At 39.4% G+C, this 18,694-nt stretch overlaps 1 protein-coding gene across 10 annotated transcripts in view; it reads right to left on the reverse strand.

Moving 5' to 3' along the window:
• The window catches only part of LOC140196330 (inactive N-acetylated-alpha-linked acidic dipeptidase-like protein 2), a 993,804-nt gene that overhangs the window by 413,608 nt on the left and 561,502 nt on the right, over positions 1-18,694 (reverse strand). For all 10 annotated transcript variants that reach the window (XM_072255337.1, XM_072255335.1, XM_072255333.1 and 7 more), the window contains one exon: positions 6,432-6,551. In XM_072255337.1, the coding sequence (XP_072111438.1) occupies positions 6,432-6,551 (120 nt within the window). The remainder of the gene's footprint in view (positions 1-6,431; positions 6,552-18,694) is intronic.

The raw sequence follows: 18,694 nt of genomic DNA on the forward strand, positions 1-18,694 counted from the left end.
TGGGCCCTTTTGATTATATTTTCTTTAATTTAATTTTCCCTCAGCCTCCTATATTCCAAAGGAAAGAGCCTACAACCTACAAATTTCTGAAAGCTAAAATTCTCCAGTCAGACCTGGCAACATCCTCCTCAGTGTAAGCAAATATTCTCCATCACACAGTGAACAAGCAGGTTTGAATGCCATTTTAATCCAATCACCCAACCCTCTACCGCATCTAAGACAGTGTATCCCATATGCCGTTTAAACTTGACCTGCCATGCACTTCCAGGCTGGATGATTCTTCACACTTCTCAATGTCCACTCATGTATTGTGTATTCCCTTATCTTCTTGCATCATTGCTCCAGATTGAACTTAATTTACCACTATTCGGCTGAGACGATTAGCTCTGGCGATCTAAAGCTGATCTTTTCTATTGTCATCCTCGTAGCCAATTTTGGTGCCATCTACAAATTTATTCATCATGTTCATTACATTTAAATCTAAATCATTAAGTCAGACAACAAGCAGCAAGGAACCAAGGACTGAATTCTTTCAGAAGCAAAGACATCCACCAACAATTGACACAAGGTTAATTTTAGATTCAATTTACCACCCTTGTTGGGATCCCACTGGCTTATAATTCCTTGACCAGCCTGCATTTGGAACCTTGATAAAAGCCTTTCCAAAATCTTTAAACGTTAAGTACCTTTACCAACCCTCCTTGATAATTCCTCAAAACTGCCACTGCACTAATCAGTCCTGCCCTTCTCTTAACAAATTCACCTAATCATGTATATCTCCTCAATGTAAATCATCAGCACCCTAGATATATTTAATAAAGACTACTTATATTAACTTACCTTAAGTATGCACAGCGAAATGCATCATTCATGTTAACAACCAACACAACCTGAGGATATTTAAAAACGCAAACATGAGGAAATCTGCAGATGATGGAAATTCAAGCAACACACACAAAATGCTGGTGGAATGCAGCAGGCCAGGCAGCATCCATAGGAAGAGGTGCAGTCAACATTTCGGGCCGAGACCCTTCTCCCACTTTCAGATCTCTTACTATCTCTTCTTTAAGTTAGTCCCGACGAAAGGTCTCGGCCCGAAACGTCGACTGTACCTCTTCCTATAGATGCTGCCTAGCCTGCTGCGTTCACCAGCATTTTGTGTGTGTTGCAACCTAAGGATATGCTGGGGGCAACTCGCAAGTGTCGCCACATATCTAGCGTTAACCTAGCATGCTCACAATGCTCAGCAGAATAACACAGAATTCACTTCTATTTTCAGAATTCTTGGACTTATACCAACTGTGCTATCTAATTTCCAAAGCATTAACAAATAGTCAGTTATTGTAAATCCTATGAGCAGATGTTACCCATTACATAGCATACATTTTGTGGATTTTAGGTAGGAACAACAAGACCATTAATCTTCACCATTGATGCTCTGTGAGATTCACAGCAAACTGTAGGATTGCTGTACTGTGTAGTTCAAGACAGAAATCCCTATGCTGTTATGCATAATTCAGCACCCCTCCACAATCTGTCTTTTTGAGTGTTAGCTTCATCAAGTATGAGGTTATGTAGCATTCATGCCAGAACCACAGCCTTAAAAACAGTTACTTTCCCCAAGCAGTAAGGCTGATCCACACCTCCACCCACGAACCCATCCCACCACCACTACTTTGTCATTTCCTGTCAGAGTCACCTTATGTACAGACATTCCTGTGCCTAGCATCACTTTATGGACATACAGTCACTTATATATATATTTACTGTATACTTATTGTGTTTTTTATTATTGTGGTCTTTATCTTATTGCTTTTTTTGTACTGCATTGGATCTGGAGTAACAATTATTTCATTCTCCTTTACAACTGTGTGCTGGAAATTATATTAAACAATGTTGAATCTTGAAATCACATGAACTGACTTGAATGTAAGGTAGTCACAGTCAAATTTCTCTGGAAAGTAAACATCATACATTCTTCCACATATGGCCCACACCTTGAGGGCGTAATTCTTGCTTGGCAAACTATCCCATATTTTAAAAAGGCACATTATATAGTTGTATTATAACTATTTAACATACATATTTAGAGATATAAAGAATTTGTCTTCACTTTTTTCTAAAAATATATTATTCATGATGAAGTGAAACCTGATATAACATGCCTTATTACATCACTGTTTTGGATCATTACAGGCATTATCATGGCCCCATGACAGACATGTTAGACTTCATTACGATATAAGCTGTGGAATCTGAAGCCCCTATGGATAGATACTGTATGTATTCGGTTCTCTGGTTTTATTAACTTCATTAGATTTATAATAGGCAAACTTATGGCAATGAGGGTGGAAATAGGGAAAATTTGCTCAAACTGTGTGTGTATGTATAACTAATGAACAATACTGGAGACAGTTTTCTGTTGGAAGATAGCATTGAGATACAGACCCCCATTGTTAAATAGGACAGAGCTTTGAAGAAAGTGGGAATCTAAATATAGGTAACTGTTGGCTTCATTTGTGATGTTCAATGATGTTACTGTTCCAACCTTAAATCCTGCCACTGAAGGTAAAGGCAAGAGCACATGACAACACTGGTGCCTATAGGTATCCCTCCAAGTCACACACCAGCCTGCCTTGGAAATGTTTCGCTGTTTATCGACAATTGGCCTGGAACTCCCTTCCCAACAGTACTGTAGTGTTTTCACCAGGTCAGCAGAAATACATTTCCAAAGACAGTCAGGAATGGGCAATAAATGGTGGCCAGTTCAGCAATTCTTGCATCTTGAATAATTTTGAAAAATGCACAAGCTTCTTTTAAAACTTTCAAATTCAAAACTTTGCAGTTATACCGCTGTAAAAATTCCTTGAATGCATTTATAAATGGATGCATAAAACAAATTGCAGGGTCTTGCATATTTAGATAAGTAAGCACTAATTTGCAATTGGCTCTGGGATAAAAATACTTTGATATTAATTTTTGTTTGAAAAATTGTACATCAGCTTTAATATCAGAGTTCCATTCGTACAAGTCCTTATGCAAAGTAAGAGATATATTTTTTGTGTCCAGACTTAATGGATGATAAGGCTTATTCTTATTCCTAGTTCTTATATTCTTAAGTTATATGAAATTATGTTAATAATTAAAATGTTTTGATATTTGAATTTTATGGTAATGCACTACTGCCTCCATTTCAACAAACCAGAATTTTTCTAAAACTAATGAGTAATTATGTTCTAACCAACTTTAAGTGTTCACTGCTCATTTTTTTTTACATAAATTTGTGAGATTGTGTACTGTTATAACAGGTCATGAAACCATGTGTTATGTTTGGCTGTGAATACACTATTTTGTAAGTGAGAAGAAATCGTCAGAATGATAATGAAGTTCTTCACAAGGTTCCAGTTGCAATTTTATTGCACATAAATTCTGATATGCATTCAAAAACTACTAACTAACTAACATCACAGCCCGGTATGGAAACACTAATGCCCAAGAATAGAAAACACAACTAAAAATGGTGGATACAGCCCAGTCCATCACAGGCAAAGGACCCACCCCACCCCTACCCCAACCATTCAACGCATCTACAAAGAGTACTGCCACAAGAAAGCAGCATCCATCATCGAAGAACCCTAGGCCACGCTCTCTTCTTGTTGCTGCCATCGGGAAAAAAAGTACAGGAGCCTTAGGACTCCCAACCCCAGTTCATACCCTTCTGACACTTATTACCCTTCAAACATCAGGCTCCTGAACCAGCATGAATAACTTCAATCACCTCAACTCAGAACTGATCCCACAACCTATGGACTCCCTTTCAAGGAGGACTCGACAACTCCTGCTCTCAGTATTATTTATTTACTTATTTTTTATACACTTGCACAGCTTGACTACTTTTGCACATTGGTTCTTTGTTAGTCTTTGTGTGTAGTTTTTCATCAATTTCATTGTATTTCTCTGTACCACTATGAATGTCTGCAAGAAAACAACTCTCAAGGTAGTATTTGATTATATATATGCACTTTGATTATGAATTTATTTCAAAATTTGAAAAACATACATGAAGGTAGATGGCATTGTAGCATAATGGTCGGAGTAGTGCCCAACAGTGCCAGCTGTGTGATCAGGGTTCAATTCCTGCCACGATTCATAAGGAGTTTATACATCTCCCCATGACCGTGTAGGTATCCACTGGGTGCTCAGGTTTCCTCCCATGTTCCAAAATCCATGAGTAGATTGTGGCATGGTATGTTGCTGCTGGAAGCTTGGTGACACTTACAAGCTGCCGCCAACACATCTTGGACTTTGTTGGTTGCTGACGCAAACAAAACAATTCACTGTCTGCTTCAATGTTCCAATGTACATGCGACAAATAAAGCTCATAAATCCAATTATTTTCAGATATCAACTATAACTTTTAAAAGTAATGTAATAATTAATTTAATATTTGCAAATTACACAGTATTATACTTGTGTCCCTTTAGAGATGACAATAACATTTATATTTGTCTAAACAAATTACGAGCATTACATATTGATTCCCTAGCTGTGGCAAATGCCTTTGTTGTTTTGAATTCAATCAGAATACCACATGATGGCTTACCATTTATAAATAGTGCAGCAAATGTTCACTGACACAATTGTAATTATCTTGTTATTAAAACAACAGTCAAGCAAGAATATGTACCTACCTTTATAATTTATAACTAAAATATTGTCAATATTGTACTAAAGTACAAGTATGCTTTGCATCCAAAGAAAGTAGTAGAGTTATAATAGCATGACAGAACTCTTAACCTGTTCTTGCCCGAGACCATGTTCCAGCCAGTGCTCAATTGTTATAAATGGACACGCATCATCCTGTATATTGACACACAAAGATCACAATGCTCGTACTCTGTATATTTTTTAATAACACTGGTTGTTCAGACGAGAGGTACTTCTAATCACCTTCATCAGCAACAGACTTTCCCATTGCATTTGTAGTTATTTTTCAGACCCATCACTGCGACCGCGCTTGAGTCACTGTTTCGATTTCTTGCAGCAGCTGTAACATACGGCTCATGAATGTCAGTTTTACTGCTAATTTGTGCTAATTTATGAGCGTTTTTTATTCCTCAACAACCATTGGATGTCAGGATGACAAATTATGTTCTGACTTAATCATATTAGGATAAAAAGAAGATAGGTGACCTATCTGCTTCCAGAGGTTGTTTCGTCTTTTTTTATGAACTGGCACTGCATTCAAGCAAAGTCCATTATTCGTTGATGGTCGGGGTCAAACAACACAGAAACAATTCAGCTTCGTTATCATATCTGGTAACAATAATGATCTTTTGTAAATTTATATCTAATTCATACAAACTTTATAATCTTTAGAAATAATAATTCTGGGTCACTGTTTTTGTGACAATCACTTTACTAGCTCTTTAGTCTGTAGAACTAAATGTCAATTAAAAAATTTATCTCAAATCAAAGAAACAGATTGCTTGAAATCCATTCCTTATAAGCTGATTTATTGACAGTCTACTGGAATTTTATGTCAAGTGAGGATGACAAAGAACTTCTCTCAAAGCATTGATTTCACTTTGAAAAAGTCTGCCTGGAATCTGATTTTCACACTTTCTTAAAATCTTACAGCCTATTTGGCTCCCTTTAAAATCTGTGAATTTGGCGAAAAGAGCATTTGAGTTGACATAAGGGGGTTAAAACAGAGAAGTAGGCACCAAAACGGGATTTGCTCAGTTACTGTTTGAGCCTCACTGAATTAATGCAGCTGCAAATACACTGCTGTGCACAACTCGAGATAGGTCCATGCCTTGGGGATGCTCCCTATGGCAACCAGCCAGCAGCAGAAATGTAATTATGGATGAGGGGAGAGTAGGGTGGAAGAACATCCTGTACACGTGAAAGCCAAAGGACTCAACTGAAGCCCCAACCAACCATTAGATATAGCAAAACGAGCTCTATATCATCTGCTTTTTTCATGTTATTACTTAATCTACATCCCTCTCCCTGCTTCACTACACCCCTCCTTCACAACACCACTGATATCCAGCCCAACCAGCATAAGGTCAAAGGCCAGGGGCACAAATGGTTGACAATTAAGGTCCTTCATTTTCTCTTCTTAGGTGAAGGGCACCAGAAACAGGAGGGAGGCTAGCTGCATGGAAGGGAGCCCCCTCAGGTGCAGTGCCTAACCTACACGGAGCAGCGATACAACTACTGAGCCCCACTCAACAGCAAACATTTCTTGGAATCCTCCAGATATGCTGTCTAACTATTGATCTTTGTGATTCCATATCTTTACATTTGATCAGAAGCACATGCAAATGAGGAGTAGGTTAGGCTGCCCAGCACCTTCAGCCTGCCATACCATTTTGCACTACAAATTACTTAACAAAAAAAATCTAGATTAGTTTTAACCCTACCTTGTACAGTAAAGGTGCCTGTCCAAGTTTAATTAGTGCAATTTTTTTGGTAACATTGGTACTTGATTGAAGTCGGAGCAAATCATCAACTGTTCCATACTGTACATCTATGATCTCCGCCTGAAAAATTGCAAAAAGCAAATACTATTTTAACATTCTTTAAACCATTTCTGCTGTTTCATTCATTACCTGTTAATTCTAACTGCATTAAAACAGGTACAGATAATACCTAAAAAGGTTGGAGAAACTACTTAAAAGAAAGGTTTCAATTAAACGATTCAAGTAATCAAAGTTGAGCTTTCAAAAAAGGAAACAGAAAATGGAACTGTTCTTCCTTGGCTCTTTAGTAAGAAGGATGCAGTCTCAAGATTGAAACTGCAAGATTTGGGAACCATTTACAAGGTAACACTGCAGTGTGCGCCAAATGCCAAAAGGTTACCCATTGAATAAGCATTATCATATTGAGTTTCCTCTGTCTTTTGGATGTGAGTAACCTCACAATGCAATTCATTGGGTAATTCGTCACTGGCCTTTAACTTATAGCAACTATTACTCATGCTGCTCCAGAAGGTTAATTACTTCTTCCCTTGAAGTATGGTGGTTACATTAATGATTTAGAATTAAATGAGAGGGGCATTTTACAGACAACATAGAAAACAGCTGTGTGGCTAACAAAGAAGAAGAAAGTTTTGGACTTCAGGAGGAAGCATGATCTGTTGATAATATGCATAAAAAATTGTATCAGCCACGGATTCTGCCATAGGCAAACTGCAGAACGGGTTCAGCAATCAAGCTCGTGAATATGCAGAATCCAGCGATTTAGTGTTTCATTGTGGTGGTATTTAACTTCCTTCCTTTCATTCCAGTCTTGGCAAGACTTGACCAAAAGCAGATCAACATCCCGGCTTACCATTCTCCTGGATCCAGGAAAGAAGACTAACGTTTCACTTAACGTTAAGGAATGGTATTTACTTAGTATTAAGGTACTACACCCAAGCCGCTGTATTGGCATTAGCATCAGTTTGACAGTTCTAGTTAACGGTCCTGTTGGCCAAGTGGTTATTGCTTTCTATCCCCCTTATTTTCTGAAAAGTTCCCATTAAAGTCAGTAAACTGTTGATCCGCTTCAGTCTCAGTCTCTCTTTCTCTCTCTCTCTCTCCCTCCCCCTCCCTCCCTCCCTCAGCCACAACCGCCTATCTTGTCAGAAACATTTACGTGTTTTCCTTTATTAACTGAAAATTAGATATAAGGGTAGGGAAATCATGATAGAATTGCATATATACACTAATTGGACCACATCTTGAGTACTGCACACATGACAGGAATGAAGTGATTGAGCTGAAGAGAGTGCAGAGAAGCTTTACAAGAATGATTTCAGCACTGGAAAATTTTAGCCATGAGGAAACAAAGCAAAGCTGGGATTTGAAACAGGGGAGGCTGAAGGGAGGCTTAACTGAGTCATATAAAATTCTGAGAAGAATCAGAGTGCAAATAAGAAGTATCCGGTTTAAAACCAGAAGATCTCAAAGTAACAAGTGGATGGAAAAGAAGAAATCAGGAAACTATTTCTTCAACCACTGGTGAATGGGGTCTGGAACGTGATGCCTGAAAGGCTGATAAAAGCAGAAGCTCTCAACACATTTTACACAGTCAAGGTTAGCTACTATTTCCCCCAGCTGCAGAGTCATGATAGCTTCCTATGCACCCGCCGTGGAAATGAACGAACAAGTCAACATTTCGGGCCAGGACCCTTCTTCAGGACCGGAAAGGAAAGGAAAAGACACCAGAATAAAAAGGTGGGGGAGGGGCAGGAGGATAGCTAGAAAGTGATAGTTGAAGCCAGGTAGGTGGGAAAGCTAGTATTGGAGAGGAAGGAAACCTATGTACTAAGTTTTTCTATGAGTCCACAATTGACCATTTAAAGTGTTAAATTCCCACAGTGATTAAACAAACCACATATGGAGAAACACACATCAAAGTTGCTGGTGAATGCAGCAGGCCAGGCAGCATCTCAAGGAAGAGGTACAGTCCACGTTTCAGGTCAAGACCCTTCGTCAGGACTCATATGGAGTAATTAGGGCAGATGACCAAACATTGGCTGAATCTGCAATTTTTAAAAAGTGAGTGACTGAAGAAGAGAGATATAAAGTGGTTTGAGAAAGAATTGCAAACTTCCAAAACTTAACATCTGAAGTTTTGGATACAAATGTGAGGTCAAGAAACTGGTACTTGAGAAGTGACCTGTTTTCAGAACTCTGCAGGCCTGGACTGGTTTCAAAAATGCAAAATAAAGATTATGGGTTGTAAAATCACACTCAAGAAATAATAAATAGAGAAATTAAAAAAGGTAGGCATATGAACAATAAATAATTAATTGCAGCCTTTCCTTTCTAATTCTCACAGTGAAAATTCACATTTAAACAAATGGGGTTTGAAATTATTTCTAGGTACATCATGGAAGCCAGCTCTGAAACAGAATGGCAGGTGCAGCAGCATTTGTAATTCAGCTACGGGACAAGTTTACCTGCATGTGACTGCAGTATTGAACCAATACTGCTCATATTTATAGAACAGAGGTGAAGAACTTGAGAGAAGTTGATGCTGGCTAGAAAGTAGACATCTGGCCAAGAAAAAAAATGGCAGAAGTGCAGTCAGTTTATGTTGTGGAAATAGAATTAGATAGTCTCAAGAAGGTCATATTTTAGTCAGCTCAGTTTTGGACCATTCATAACACCAAGTTTGTAATCGGTTTGATCAGCCTCTGGTTCTTCTCAGGAAAAGGACTGGCTTCAATGACAAGGAAATGATGGACAACAAAGGATATGACTTCACTCTTGTCAATAATTGTTTGAGTCAAGTCGAGTTTACTGTCATATGCACAAGCACATTCAGGTACAGAAGCAATGAAAAACTTACTTGTAGCAGCATCACAGGCAAGAAGATTCAGACAACACTCAGATCATAAATTATACAAGACAGCAAAGAAAAAGAAAACGCAAGAGAAGACATCAGTGCAAAAAAAAAATGACAAGTCCATCATTGTACAACAGGTGGTCCATAGTGTTTAAGTGGAAAGAATTCGTGCTGATCCACTACTGAAAGTTAGAGAAGCAATCTGGCCTTTTAAAGACAATGGGAAAGTTGAGAGAAGTGGTGGCAATAGAGGGCTAGTCATGATCATCTTCATACGAAAACTATCAGTGCATTTTCTGCCAATAAAAAGTGGTTTAAGAAGGAAACTCAGCAGGACCCAGGTAGATCCCTGTTAATGCAAAAGGTATCAATGTAGGAGTAGGAAGAGAAGTAATTACTGGTGATTGTCTGACAATGAGTGAGGAAAAGGGAAATTCAACCAGATTACCATTGTTTCACTCATCTAAATAAGAGTGGGGAGATATGGGAGGATGGCATGGCCAAATGAGTCAAAGGCTGCACCGATATGAACAATGACCATCACAAAGAATGTCACCTAGTTTTTTTTTGTGTTAGATTGTTTGCCACGGTGTTCCAGGAAAGACAGTATGCATTATGAAGATGATAATAAACACAAGGATCAGATAAAAAAATAAGCTGAGAAGTGAAGATAAGTGGATAGTTTAGAAGGACTGAAGGGAAAGATTTGGTTGTTTGAGGAAAGAATTTGCGACGTGGAATGTGAGGGACGGTAAATGTCTAACAATATAAAACTGTTAACAATATCAACAGACATGGGAGCAATGTAGGGTATTCGGATAGTCAGCAGTTTTACGGGTAAGGGATGAGAGAGCAGGAAGCGATTTTCATAAAGACGAACAAGAAAGAGACAAATCGAGAAGAACCAGAAAGAGCTGTGGATTTAGGATTATAGCTGGGAGGAACCTTAGTGTAAATTCAGGGCACTGAGAAAGAAAGGAAAGACAAACAAATAATCTGACCTTTATGGGTTTGACACACTTATTGCTGATTGTTGAGGACGAGGAAGGGAGAAAAAGGGATTTTCAGAAGAGAAAAAAGTTTTGGAACAGTACAGCACAATACAGGCACATCTGCTCACAATGCTGTGCCGACCCATCGAAAAGTACACCACAGTCAATCTAACCTTCTCCTTCTACACAGCCCATAATCCACCATTTTGCTTACATCCATGTGCCTATCGAAGTGTTTCAGAATTTCCTCTATTGTATCAGCTTCCTCTGTCAACCCAAGCAAAGTTTTCCTGGAACCCTCGACTCATGTAAAAAATCTACATTTGACATCTGCCCTAAGCTTTCCTCCACTCAGCTTAAATGCATGTCTTCTAGTATTGGCCACTGCCACCCATGGGAAAAGGAGCTGGCTGTCCTCTCACAATCTTATATACCTGTATCAAGTAACCTCTCATCCTCCATCACTCCAAAAAGAAAAACCCTAGCTCACTTAACCCTTCCTCAAAAGTTGTGTTCTCTAATCCAGGCAGCATTCTGGTAAATCTCCTCTGAACTCTATCTAAAGTTTCCACATCCTTCCTGTAAGGACGTGACCAGAACTAACAGAATATTCAAAGTGCATCTTTATAAAACTGTAACATTACCTCGCGGCTCTTGAACTCAATTCCCTGCCTAATGAAAGCCAGCACACCATACGCATTCTCCAGTATCCTATCAATTTGTTTGACAACTTTGAGTGATTATGGAATTGCAACCCATGATCCCTCCCTCAGTTCCTCCACACTGCTAAAAATCCTGCCAATAATCTTGGACTCCATCTTCAGATTAGATCTTCCAAAGCATATCACCCATACTTCTCTTGATGGAGCTCCATCTGCCACTTATCCGCCCAAATCTGCAACCTGTCTATAACAACCTACAACAACCAATTACATTGTCCACAATGCCTCTAACCTTCATGCATTTGAAAGCTTATTAAAAGACCCGTCCACTGCATTTATAAAGGTCATGAAGAGCAGAAGCCCAGAGCAGATTCCTGTGGAACACTGCTAGTTACTGACAGAATACTTCCATCTATCACCACTCCTTGTCCTCTGTGGGCAAGCCAATTTTGAATCCAAGCAGCCTAGTCTCCACGGATCCTCTGCCTCATAACATACTAAAATCAACATACATCACATCCACCACTCTACTTCCACCAATTTGCTCTGCCACCTCCTCAAAAAATTCATTTAGGCTTGTTAGAAATGATGGCCTGTCCTTCACAAAGTCATGTTGACTACCCTTAATAAGAGTATGATTTCCAAACACAGAAGCCTCAAGTTATTCTTGTATTCCTACAGAACACTGGCAGAGGGGTGATTGATAAGTTCATGGCCTAAGGTAGAAGGAGTCAATTTTAGAAAACCTAGCACATTTATTTTTCAACATCGTTCTCTCCTACATTTACACCTTAGTCCAGCAGTCTTGGAGCACACGGATCTTGGACCTCCAGAAAGTGTCCACGGTAGGGGTGATTGATACGTTTGTGGCCTAGGGTAGAAGGAGATGAGTTATACATCTCTTGTTACATGCACATACAGTTTAACTCTTTGAGTGATTACGCAGAAAGTTTGGAGTTAATAACTCATCTCCTTCTACGTTAAGCCACAAACTTATTAATCACCCCTGATAAGTTACTAACTTCAAACTTTCTGCGTAATCACTCAAAGAATTGAACTGCATGTGTATGTAATGAGAGCTGTACAACTGATCTCCTTCTATCTTAGGCCACGAACTTATCAATCACCCCTCGTACAAGCATGGTTCCACTAGATCTGGCATTACATGAGAGATTTAGGCCAGTTAGAAGTGTGGGCTGAAAGAGAGATTTAGGCCAGTTAGAGGAGTGGGCTGAAAGATGGCAGATGGAGTTTAATGCTGAAAAATGTGAGGTGCTACATTTTGGTAGGACTAATCAAAATAGGACATACATGGTAAATGGTAGGGTATTGAAGAATGCTGTAGAACAGAGGGATCTAGGAATAATGGTGCATAGTTCCCTGAAGGCGGAATCTCATGTGGATAGGGTGGTGAAGAAAGCTTTAGGTATGCTGGCCTTTATTAATTAGAGCATTGAGTATAGACGTTGGGATGTAATGTTGAAATTGTACAAGGCATTGGTAAGGCCAAATTTGCAGTACTGTGTACAGTTCTGGTCACCGAATTATAGGAAAGATATCAATAAAATTGAGAGAGTACAGAGAAGATTTACTAAAATGTTGCCTGGGTTTCATCTCCTAAGTTACAGAGAAAGGTTGAACAAGTTAGGTCTTTATTCTTCGGAGCGTAGAAGGTTGAGGGGGGACTTGATAGAGGTGTTTAAAATTATGAGGGGGATTAATAGAGTTGATGTGGATAGGCTTTTTCCATTGAGAATGGGGGAGATTCAAACAAGAGGACATGAGTTGAGAGTTAAAGGGCAAAAGTTTAGGGGTAACATGAGGGGGAACTTCTTTACTCAGAGAGTGGTAGCTGTGTGGAACGAGCTTCCAGCAGAAGTGGTTGAGGCAGGTTTGACGTTGTCATTTAAAGTTAAATTGGATAGATATATGGACAGGAAAGGAATGGAGCGGTATGGGCTGAGTGCAGGTCGGTGAGACCAGGTGAGAGTAAGAGTTCGGCACGGACTAGAACGGCCGAGATGGCCTGTTTCCGTGCTGTAATTGTTATATGTTATATGGTTATAGGTGTCTTTTGACTTAAGCTGGCTGAAGCAAGATAAACTTCAAGGGAAAAGGCAAGGTGAGAACATGATGATTTTGATGCGGAAGACCAACAAACAACTTGGATCAGGTATTTGTCTTGATGTTCATAAGGAGGAAGTAGCAAGTCCTTTGTTGATCATTTTGAAGGATACCAAAAAAAGGTTGAAATGCATGTGCCAGGTTATCTAAGAGGGCAGCAAATTGGGAATGGTGGCAGGAGAACTAGAAATGTCAAGGTATGCCAAAGACCTGACATGGAGAATTGAAGAGTAAACATACTTGTATGGGTAAGTGAAAGGAGGAGGCATCATGGTTTGGGAGAGATGACTAGGGATTAGAAATAAGAAGAAAATTCACCACATTGTTGCTTTGAGAAACTGCTGTGTACACACTAATTGTCATGTTTGCATACTTTATAATGTTATCTATACTACACGAGTAGTTAATTGACTGTGAATTGGATAATCCTGGGGTCTGGAAGGCCACTAAGTAAATGTAATTTTCTTTTTTCTGTTGGTTTGCTTTTATTATAAATGAATACAGAATATGATTCATGCAATTTAATTAAGTAAATCTGTTCTTGACAATGAACAGCGGGAGACATTAATTTCACAACAAGAATGAGATCAGGAGGTTGTTAATTGACTGTGGATTTGGCAAGACCGTCAGTCACTAAGGAATTGTAGAGCTATGAAAGTCATTTTCAGTCAACTAATCTATTATTTATTAGCTGGAATAAAAACCTGCACCTAAGTTTATTCTTTCCCCTGCATTCAACCAGTTGTAGCTGACTACCCCTCAAAAGCTTCTCTTGAAATCACAATGAATGAATAGCTGTCACATGCATAACAGGTGTAAGGGATGACAATATATTTGAAATTCCCTGTCCCAAACAGTGGTCACCATCATCTTTTAAAAGAATGACTGAGGCTGAAATATCAAATAGCAGATCATAGTTACTAACTTTGTGGTGTATGGCAACTACTTCTCTAAGTTAACCTCCAAACAGAATAATGTTTGACTTGCATTTTTTCAAATGAGGAAACAGAAAGTAGATATAAATACGCAAACACAGCCTGAAACGTCGACTGCACCTCTTCCTAGAGATGCTGCCTGGCCTGCTGCGTTCACCAGCAACTTTTATGTGTGTTGCTTGTAGATATAATTACATCATTTTCAGGATGGGATGTTGGGGCCAGGAAGGTGCAGAGATTGGTACTGCAATTCCACATGTTTACAACCCACATCAATTATTTACCCACCTTTCACCACCCCTTTTCCCCTATCTGGTTCTGGCTCCATCTGCCATTGACATCTATACACTACTAAAACTCTCTTGCTCTGTCTGTCTATTTGTCTGTTTCTGACCTCCAATTAGCGCATTACAGCGGTACTATTTTTGGCTAAATCCAATTAAAATGTGCTAACTTACAGAATGCAGGCAAAGTTCAGGGTTATATATTCGTATAAAATTGCTCATTCGCCAAAAATCAACAGGCTGCCTTTCACCAGAGACCCGATCGGCCATCATGGAAATCGGGGCGCCACAGCCCGCGCATGCGCACGGCCAGCCTCAGCAGCGCCTCATGATGCTCACAGAGACGCTTTCCATGGAGACCGCGACGCCACAGCCAAACGCATGCGCACGGCCAGCCTCAGCAGCTTGGAGGCTTTGGTGTTACTGCTTCCTATCTTTTATTAAGCATTAGGGTAAAAATATATGGATCGCCTAATTATGCCACATGGAAAGAGAAGGGGAACAAAGAGATGACGCCAAACGTCGTCGGGAAGCGGCAAGGAGAGGGGGAGAGAACAACAATCAGATGAGGCCAGGGTCGCATGATTCCAGGATCAAAAAGTCAGGACAAAAAAAATGAGAGAAGATGAGACAGAGGAGGACAAGCATGCAAGTGACAGGCAATGACAGCAATAGGCACAGACGGAGGAGAGATCAAGAATCCAATCAGGCCAGGGCCGCAGGGCTCCAGGATCAGAGAGAAAGAACAAATGGTAGAAGAGAGGAAGAGACGAAGGATGAAAGGGCTACGCGTCTCCAGAATGACAAAAACAGGCAGAGAAGGAGGAGAGAGGAAGAGACAGAGGAGAAAAGGAAAGATCAACTCGAGAATATGTGGCATAGAGTAATTATTGCGAGAGTTGCTGAAGACGACAATGGCCGCTTTCGATGACAATACCTTGACAGAGAAAGAGCAAGGCAAAATGCACGACTTGCATGCCGTCACATTTCTGCTGATGTTGGTTTGATGATGAGAGTATGCCCTCACTGTCATGCCTTCCTATTCACTGACGAAACCGCACATTTCTACTGTATGAAGGGAAAGGTCAGGGTAGGCAATTTGCAGCCTCTACCTAATGAACTCCTCAACTTGTACAGCAATGATGAACCTATTGCAAACAAGTTCAGGAAGACCATCAGACAATGCAATTGCCTCTTCCAAATGACATCCTTTGGTGCCAAAGAAGTCATTCCAACTAGGAATCGATGGAATCCTTCCGTGATTATTCAAGGCCAAATTCATCATTACATCGGACATTTAATTCCAGACCCGACTTTGCAAGCCCGATTCCTTCAAATTTACTTCATGGATATTTAATGTTCATTCTGGTCATATAATTGTCTTGCTATGCGTCTTTCTTCTTTAATAAGCTGTGTTTTTCTTCTTTAATTTCCAAATCAAAGAGACAGCAATAGCATTCAGGAAAATTTAATGTTCATTCTGGTCACATAAGACTGAACTACGCTTCTCTCAAAGGGTGCCCCAACGGGTCACCCCATTGTCTAGTCTCTCCTAATGATCAGCAAGTGTCTCCAGTCTTCAAATTCCTCTTCCCCCACATGCCTCTCGATATATAAATACACACACACACACACACACACACACACACACACACACACACACACACACACACACACAGTGGATTCCGGTTAATTGGGACACATTGGGACCAGTACATTTTGGTCCAATTAAGTGTCTACTCTAATTAGCCAAAGTTTCATGAAAATAGTTAAAAAGTTATAAAAAAAGACAAACTGAGTAACAAATCACGTATTTAAATAAAAAGAACAGAACAAATTACAAGACAATCAACAGTACTACAGTACTATAAAACTGTGTATTAGGTCCTAATAGTTATCGATGGAGGAATTTATCCAGTGTGCACGATGAGCAAAATCAGTGCAGACACCTCATGCAGATTTGAAATGCCTTCATACAATGCTATTGACGATTGCATCCCCCAAATCTTTATTTTCATTGTAACATTCAAGAGAATTGTTATTACATTCAAATTCTTTATAGTTCCTAACTTGTTGAAGTAGTGAAACCATTTTATTTTCACTCCAGCCATTTCTGGCATCTCCAAGTGTGAATGCTTGACACAGTGAGCAAAACAGTTTGGAACTGTCTTATCTGTTTATTTCTCACCAACTATCAGTGACAAAAATCACTACCTTTTGAACACAAATGTACACAACTGATGCTATTTAAAAACTTCAATCTAAGCACATGTAGCGTCACAAGTGCATGTGACTAACACTAGTTAGAACCTGTTCAGCAAACGCCAATTAGTGTCATAGTTTCCCAAATAAATGAACCAAATCTCGACTACTTTCTTGATTAGTTTGTTGTTCTTTAAGACGTCCCAAATAAGTGGCTGCCCTGATTAACTACTGGGGGTAGGGGTGGTGTGTGTGTGTGTGTGTGTGTGTGTGTGTGTGTGTAATTTATTTCTCTCTTTGTGTGTACCAATCTCTCATTTGCCTGCCACTGTCTCATAACTCTGCCCTCTTGCTCCCCATCCTGAACTGGCACAGCCTACCTGCAATCTTACATCCCTCTTCAGTCCTCCAGTCACCTCAGACTCCTTCCTAACCAATCCCCTTTATACTGGCCATCTCAATTCTTCACCCTCAATTCTGATACAGGGTCAACAGTTCCTTTCCTTCTCAGATGCTGCTCAACCAGCTGAGGTCCTCCAGCAGAATATTTGTTGCGATGATTGGAATGAGGGAGGCGATTGTAAAATATCTAAGTTTGCTGACAATACAAAGCTAGATGGCTATGTGAGACACTTGGGACTGCAGAATCTGGAACAAAATAAAAACTGCTTGAGGACGTCAGCGCAATGCCTGTGGAGGGAGGCAAAGGATAACTGACATTTCAGCTTATGGCCCAAGCATCAGTTTGTATTTTGCTCTAGGTGATCATATGAGTTGTGAAAATGATTCAGAGAGGTTTTAAGGGAATATACACAGGGTAAGTAAATAGCAAGGATGTGGTAGATGGAAATATAATGAGTAAAAATGTCAACTAATCTAATTTGATGGTAAATCAAGTATATTTAAATGGTAAGAGATTGAAAGGGTCCAGTGTTTGCTGAAGGCAATACAGAAGGCAGAAATTGTTTTTGCAAGAGGATTTGAGTACAAGAATAGTAAAATCTTCTTCCAATTAAACAGAGACTTGATGAGATGACATGGAAAACTGTCTCCTTACCCAGGAGAGCACATACAAGGTAGATATACAGAATTTTCACCAGATTGACCTATGAATGGCAAGTTTTTTATATGAGGAGAGGACAAACAGACTAGGCCTGTGCACTCTTCAAATGAGAGGAGCGAGTGGTGATTGCATCAAATCATAAAAAAATTGTAAGTGGCTTCTTGGGATAGAGGAATAGTATATATTTCACCTGCCAGGACTACCTAAAATCAAGATTGCAGTCTCAAAATAAGGGGTTGCCCCTTCTAGACTAACACAAGAAGAAATGTCTTCACCCAGAAGGGATCTTTGGAAACCTCAGCCTAAGAGAGCTGTGAAAACTCAGTTGCTGAACTAATCTAAGACAGAGAATGATATATTTTTAGATATTAATTGAATTCATGAATATGTATTTACTGCAAGAAATTATCCAATCAAATGGTGGAACAGACACAAGGAGCCAAATGCAATACCACTACTCTCACTTCTTATAGTCTTCAAATACTACTCTTTGTGTTATTTGTGCTAGTTCACTCACTTTTCCTTTGTAAGCAAAAGCACAAAAGATGCAACCTGCAATCACAACGTTTGATGAGAAATGATCACATTCTTTTACAATAGGTACAAATTAAACAACGACATTACTAATATCATGAAATTGACACTTTTGCGTGGTTTTATCATTTAATCACTTTCAAGCGTTATTCAAATACTGCTCAACACACCAACTCATAAACAAGAATAATAATTGTATTAGGAAAATCATTATACTGAACGAGCAGGAGGAACTCCTGGCTGGCTGTAACAGGTACACCTCATCACTATGCTGCTGGATGACTTCCTGAACAAAATGTGCTTGATATTGTTGGAAATCAGCTACCCATTCATCCAAGTGGAAAAGAAAATTCACAGTCAGGATCCAAAGGAAATAAATTAAGTCTTAGGTGTTTCAAAGTGAGTACAATCAAAGGAAGCAAATCTGGGGCAGGGCGGTTCAAGATTTTCTCTGCACCATGTGTTTTACTGACCCATAAGGAATTTAAACTAATAATTTTTAAGTAAAAGTCCTTTTATGGAGCTCTCTAAATTTATTTCCTGTTAGTATTGG

Source organism: Mobula birostris, chromosome 4 (assembly GCF_030028105.1).
Source record: "Mobula birostris isolate sMobBir1 chromosome 4, sMobBir1.hap1, whole genome shotgun sequence".
In the NCBI taxonomy this organism is placed as follows: Eukaryota; Metazoa; Chordata; class Chondrichthyes; order Myliobatiformes; family Myliobatidae; genus Mobula; species Mobula birostris.